This window comes from Salmo trutta, chromosome 17 (genome assembly GCF_901001165.1).
Source record: "Salmo trutta chromosome 17, fSalTru1.1, whole genome shotgun sequence".
Lineage (NCBI taxonomy): Eukaryota > Metazoa > Chordata > Actinopteri > Salmoniformes > Salmonidae > Salmo > Salmo trutta.
Genome location: NC_042973.1, coordinates 32,234,438 through 32,240,884, shown reverse-complemented (window position 1 = coordinate 32,240,884; position 6,447 = coordinate 32,234,438). Strand labels below are relative to the sequence as shown.

Below are 6,447 nucleotides of genomic sequence, written 5' to 3'. Positions count from 1 at the left end.
CAATTTGGTGTGGGGTGTACTCACTTTTGTTGCCAGCGGTTTAGACGTTAATGGCTGTGTGTTGAGTTATTTTGAGGGGAGAGCACATTTACACTGTTATACAAGCTGTACACTCACTACTTTACATTGTAGCAAAGTATCATTTCTTCAGTGTTGTCACATGAAAAGATATACTCAAATATTTATAAAAATGTGAGGGGTGTACTCACTTTTGTGAGATACTGTAAATACATTTATGATGAAGAATTAAAGGGTTGGTTAGCTCCATAGAATACACCATATAATAGAATAGCTCAGTCAAAATGGTGGAGAAGAGATGAGAGGGAGGAAAGAGCACCCCTTTGGCTTTGGAGAATGATTGGAGAACAGGATAGTGACTCCTCTTCCATATTGGCAGTGAGTTATTAACAGATCAGTGATGGCATTCAAGAGATGGAGCGTCAGAAAACAGTCCAATGTAAAACACTGTCTGGTTGAGATGTGATGTGTGTGTGGGGGTCATGAGTGTCGGGGGCCAGTGAGGAGCCACAGCAGCAGTAGTTGGAGTCCCAACATGGGCCAGAGTGAGGGGCTTAGAGAGGTCCCGCCCCCACAGTCAGAATCATCCTCCTGTTGGTCACAACAACCATTAATCAGACAAGCAGACAATCAGACAATTCAAACTCAGATTACGCTGGCAAATAATAGATAACACGCATTTTTGCGTTCAGAAGGGTGCAACATTATAGAATGTTCAGTGTGTGTGTGTGTGTGTGTAGCCTCCTGTTGTTTGATGCCAGTGTTCAGGATATCCGTGCGTGCCCTTGGCCATCATGTGTGTGTGTTTGTGTCGTACAGTACTGCACACCCTCAAAGGCAGGAAACCCATCTGGCTCTTCCTCTATTTACTCTAGAGGGAATATAGACTGCAGAGCAACTTCCATAGTTCAGCTGTGGGGAGAGAGTCCTACTTTCACTCTCCATAGAGGATTTACATCTGCTGTACAATACCCGTACCTTCCATTCCCAGGCCACCCTAAACATCACTACCGGCCTGTGTGTGTGACAGGTCTATAACAGGTAGTACATCCCTTTTACTCTACAGTACACTATTCACCTGGTAGAGAATTACATGATATACTGTATTGGTACCTTATTTTCCTTTTGCTCTGGGATTATCCAAGTATGTTTAATTATTTGAAGGAAGTAGCTACAGTGCTAGAAGCAAGGTCATCATTATTACCACAAAGATAGTAGTGGTTGTGTTTAAGGCCTGTCAGTAGATTTCTGGTCAGTTAGTAGTTGCTGTATGTAACACCTGACTATCAACAGTGGTGGAGAGACACAGGTCTCAGTTCAGTTTTTATTGACAGGCACTGTCCCTGGGCCCAGCATCAACTCCTGCAGCAACATGAGGAAGGGGACAGGACTCAGACCAGAGACATCGCTGATTGAACACAGTGGCTCATCCTACCATGACAGACATGAGCAGCAGCCAATGGAGATGCAAAATGAAGGATGAATTATGGAAATAGAAGGACAGAGACAAGGAGAAAGAAAGCATGTAAAAGAAAGATGAGAATGAGGCTGTCATGCTAAAACACAAAATGACAGTCAGTAACAATTAATGAAAGTCAGTTTATAGGGTATAAACTGCAGGATAATATAACCTTATAAAATATATGAGAGAATTAACATGAGAACACCTGTCATGCAAGCGATCAGTTCGTTAGTTTTCACACAAAAAATATCCCTGAGACCAAAGTATGAATTAACAAAAAGATACAAACCAATTCATGCAATCAGGCAATGAAGAACATCCACACCAAGAGATGGAAAGAGAGAGAGAGAGAGAGAGAAAGAGAAAGATAGAGAAAAATAAAATATGTGTGCGCACGTGTTTGACTTACGTCTACGTTGTTGTCAAAACACACGTCAGGTCCTTTCCTGTACCTGGGGTTCTGAGCTAGCTCACAGCGATCTGGACCTTGGGCTGCACACACACACTAAGGAAATACTAACACACAAACAAATCTGCAACACACACCTCAAAAATACACACATGCACACTCTGATCTTAAATACAGATGCGTCTTGGTCAAACATATATCTCTAAATCACATCTTTAACACACTCCCTTACAAACTCACATGTATCACCGGCAGGTTGATGTTTATTGGGGTGAGTCTTGTCCTGGAGGCAGAACTGAGCGATTTCCACTAGATGGCCCAGCTGCAAAGTCAAAATAGTCTCTTTTGTAAAAAATAATGGGGGGAAAAAATTGCTTTTGATCTAAATTTAAGGTTTGGCATTAGGGTTAGCAATGTGGTTAAGGTTAGGGTTGAGTTTAGTGTTAGGTTTCAAATCAGATTGTATGACATTGTGGTAGTGCCAGCTAGTGACCACTGTGCAGAGCTGCCTCCAGAACCAGATTTATAACATAAAACACTAACCTGTGTATCACCCTGTCTGTGGAAGAGTGTTGCCCTTTAACAATTCCATTATAAATATCACCCCTATGATTGAACATGACACTGTGATTGGACAGCCTCTTAGTTGTGTGCAATAGAGTGTAGTGTGTATGTTTTAAATGTTTGCTGTGTGTGCGTGTGTGTGTATGAGTGTGTGTGTTTGTCCTCATTAGCAGCATACTGAGCTGTAATGAACTACAGGCCTTTTGTTTGAACCCTCTCTGACCTGGGATGATGACACTTTACATCAGCAGGAATCTAAAGCCCCAAACACATATGTCTCGTAGACATGCACACACACACTTACACTTTACACTGATTGAAAGTGATCCCAACATGGGTTCCAGATGTTCCATTCAGATACACAGCTCCATATTCATTTATACTATGAGACTAAAAGTTTTAATCGAGCAGTAATGCTGACTAAAAAATTAATGCAATAGGATGTGTGTGGGTGTGTGTGGAAGGAAACATGGTTGCTCTGCCTGTCGTAGTGGTCTGGGGTCACAGGACAGACAGGTGGTCTTGGCATCAGTGATCAGAAACACCAGGTTAGTGTTGGGCAGCTTCTCAGCTCGATACATCCTGAAACACACCCGCGCACGCACGTACACGCACGCCCACGCACACGCACGCACACACACACACACACACACACACACACACGTTTTAGTAAGCTACTCAGCATTATACTGTACATACTAAAAGCATGAGAGGAGAGGAATGCTAACCATCTAAATACCTCACACGAGAGAACACTTCCCCAGTAGCGGTGCGTGGGCAAAATCAATGGGGAAGCCAAACTGATATATATTTCTTTCCAACATATGTTTTGATAATTGTGTTGTTTGCTCTATTAAAAATGCATTTCTAAGGCACCGTGATACATATAAGGCCGATAATGTCATATCACAGACAATGTTCTAGAATACAGGTGTCACAGAGTGGCAGAATAAATTGAACCACATACAGTGCCTTCAGAAAATATTCATACCACTTGACTAATTCCACATTTTGTTGTGCTACAGCCAGAATTCAAAATTTATTAAATTGATAATTTTTTCACTACAATCAAAACAACACAGGACGTCTTACTTAGTTAAAGTGGTTCCAGTCTGCCGTTGTCACGACTTCCGCCGAAGTCGGTCCCTCTCCTTGCTCGGGCGGCGTTCGGCGGTCGACGTCACCGGCCTTCTAGCCATCGCCGATCCACTTTTCATTTTCCATTTGTTTTGTCTATGTTTTACACCCCTGGTTTCAATTCCCCAATTACATGTTCATTATTTAACCCTCTGTTTTCTCCATGGTTTTTGTGCGTGATTCTTTTATGTATGTTTGGTCCATAATTGTGGGCTCGGTATTGCGTTATTGGAATATTTGAGTAAAGTTACTTGTGTTACTCATCTCTGCTGTCCTGTGCCTGACTCCTCTGCACCAGCTACACCCACACCACTACAGCCGTGAAGCGTTCATCTGCGTATACGGGTAAGAGTCTAGCTAGCTACATTTTCAGATATTATGCATTTCAAATTTTGTCAGGAAGTTGTTTTCATTGCAAGTTAAAGTGTACTGTTAGCTAGCTAGTGAATGTTAGCTTGCTGGCTCGCTAGCTAATGTTACGTGCATGATCTGTGTAGTAATATTATTGGTTTCTCAGAAATGTATTTGCATTGTATTGCCAGTTATACCCTAATCACAGAAAATGGCGCCAATAGATATGGCAGCCATGCATCTAGCCCCTAGGCAAATTTGCTGATTTTTTTGTGTGTGTATTTCTTATAGTACTAGCCCAGAACATGTTTTGTGTTATTACATACAGCCAGGGATAACTTTTGGATATCAGAGAGGTGGTAACTCACCAGCATTACTAGCATTACAAACAGGAATAAGACTTTCCCAAATCTGATCCTTTGTTCTTACCCCGCAGGGCAATTGAACTGATTCCAGAGGCTGATCCAAAACATCGCCGGCGGAGTAGAGTTATTCGGAGTGGACTTCTAGTCTGATTCAGGAAACGCACACACCACCCACCGAGTATATTACTCGTTAATGTTCAGCCTCTGGATAATAAAGTTGACGAGCTCATGGCGAGGATTTCCTTCCAGAGAGATATCAGGGATTGTAACATACTCTGTTTCTCGGGATATACTGTCTGAGTCTGTACAGCCAGTTGGTGTTATTGTGATGACATACAGGAACTCAAGTCCTTTTGTTCACCCAACCTAGAATACCTCATAATCAAATGCCGACCGTATTACCTCCCAAGAGAATTATATTCAGTTATAGTCATAGCCGTGTATATTACCCCTCAAGCTGATACCACGACGGCCCTCAAAGAACTTCACTGGACTTTATGCAAACTGTAAACCACATATCCTGAGGCAACATTTCTTGTAGCTGGGCATTTTAATAAAGCAAATTTGAGGAAAATGCTATCGAAGATCTATCAACACATTGACTGAAGTACTCGCGCTGCTGAAACAGTCGACCACTTCTACTCCAACTTCCGGCATGCCTACAAGGCCCTCCCCCGCCCTCCCTTCTGCAAATCTGATCACGACTCCATTTTGCTACTCCCTTCCTATTGGCAGAAACTCAAACAGGAAGTACCCGTGCTAAGGACTATTCAATGCTGGTCTGAACAATCAGAATCGACGCTTTAAGATTGTTTTGATCACGCGGACTGGGATATGTTCCGGGTAGCCTCTGACAATAACATTGATGAATACACGGATACGGTGACTAAGTTTATCAGGAAGTGTATAGGAGATGTTGTACCCACTGTGAATATTAAAACCTACCATAAGCAGAAAACGGGGATAGATGGCAGCATTTACGCTAAACTGAAAGCGCAAACCACCTCATTTAACCATGGCAAGGTGACTGGGAATATGGTCGAATACAAACAGTGTAGTTATTCCTTCCGTAAGGCAATCAAACAGGCAAAACGCCAGTATAGAGACTAAGTGGAGTCACAATTCAACAGCTCAGACAGGAGACGTATGTGGCAGGGTCTAGATACAATCACGGACTACAAAGGGAAAACCATCCACGTCACGGACACCGACGTCTTGCTTCCACAAGCTAAACACCTTCTTCACCCGCGATGAGGATAACATAATACCACCGACGTGGCCCCCTTCCAAGGACTGTGGGCTCTCCTTCTCCGTAGCCGACGTGAGTAAAACATTTAACTGTGCTAACACTCGCAAGGCTGCAGCCCATTCCTAGCCACATCTTCAGAGCATGCGCAGACCAGCTGACTGGAGTGCTTACGGACATATTCAATCTCTCCCTATCCTAGTCTGCTGTCCTCACATGCTTCAAGATTGCCACCATTGTTCCTTTACCCAGGAAAGCAAAGGTAACTGAACTAAAAGATTATCGCCCCGTAGCAGTCACTTTTGTCATCATGAAGTGGTTTGAGAGACTAGTCAAGGATCATATCACTTCTACATTACCTGATAGCCTAGACCCACTTAAATTTGCTGACCGTCTCAATACATCCACAGACGATGCAATCGCCATCACACTGCACACTGTCTTATCCCATCTGGACAAGAGGAATATTTAAGTAAGAATGCTGTTCATTGACTATAGCTCAGCATTCAACACCATAGTACCCTCCAAGCTCATCAATAAGCTCGAGGCCCTGGCTCTGAATCCCGCCTTATGCAACTGGGTCCTGGACTTGCCCCGCAGGTGGTGAAAGTAGGAAACAACACCTCCACTTCGCTGATCCCCCACAAGGGTGCCTGCTCTGCCCCCTCCTGTACTCCCTGTTCACCCATGACTGTGTAGCCACACACGCCTCCAACTCAGTCATCAAGTTTGCAGATGACATAACAGTAGTAGGCCTGATTACCAACAATGACGAGACAGCCTACAGGGAGGGCCCTGGGAGTGTGGTGCCAGCAAAATAACTTCTCACTCAACGTCAACAAAACAAAGGAGCTGATCGTGGACTTCAGGAAACAGCAGAGGGAACACCAACCTC

General features: G+C 43.5%; 1 protein-coding gene across 1 annotated transcript in view; it reads right to left on the bottom strand.

Moving 5' to 3' along the window:
- Positions 1-229: 229 nt before the first annotated feature.
- Positions 230-6,447, bottom strand: part of LOC115152047 (voltage-dependent calcium channel subunit alpha-2/delta-1) — a 131,039-nt gene continuing 124,821 nt past the window's right edge. Inside the window, exons 36-38 of the mRNA XM_029696518.1 lie at positions 2,923-3,035; positions 1,890-1,972; positions 230-609 (exon numbers count right to left, since the gene is read on the bottom strand). Coding sequence (XP_029552378.1) covers positions 499-609; positions 1,890-1,972; positions 2,923-3,035 — 307 coding nt within the window. The 3' untranslated portion in view covers positions 230-498. The remainder of the gene's footprint in view (positions 610-1,889; positions 1,973-2,922; positions 3,036-6,447) is intronic.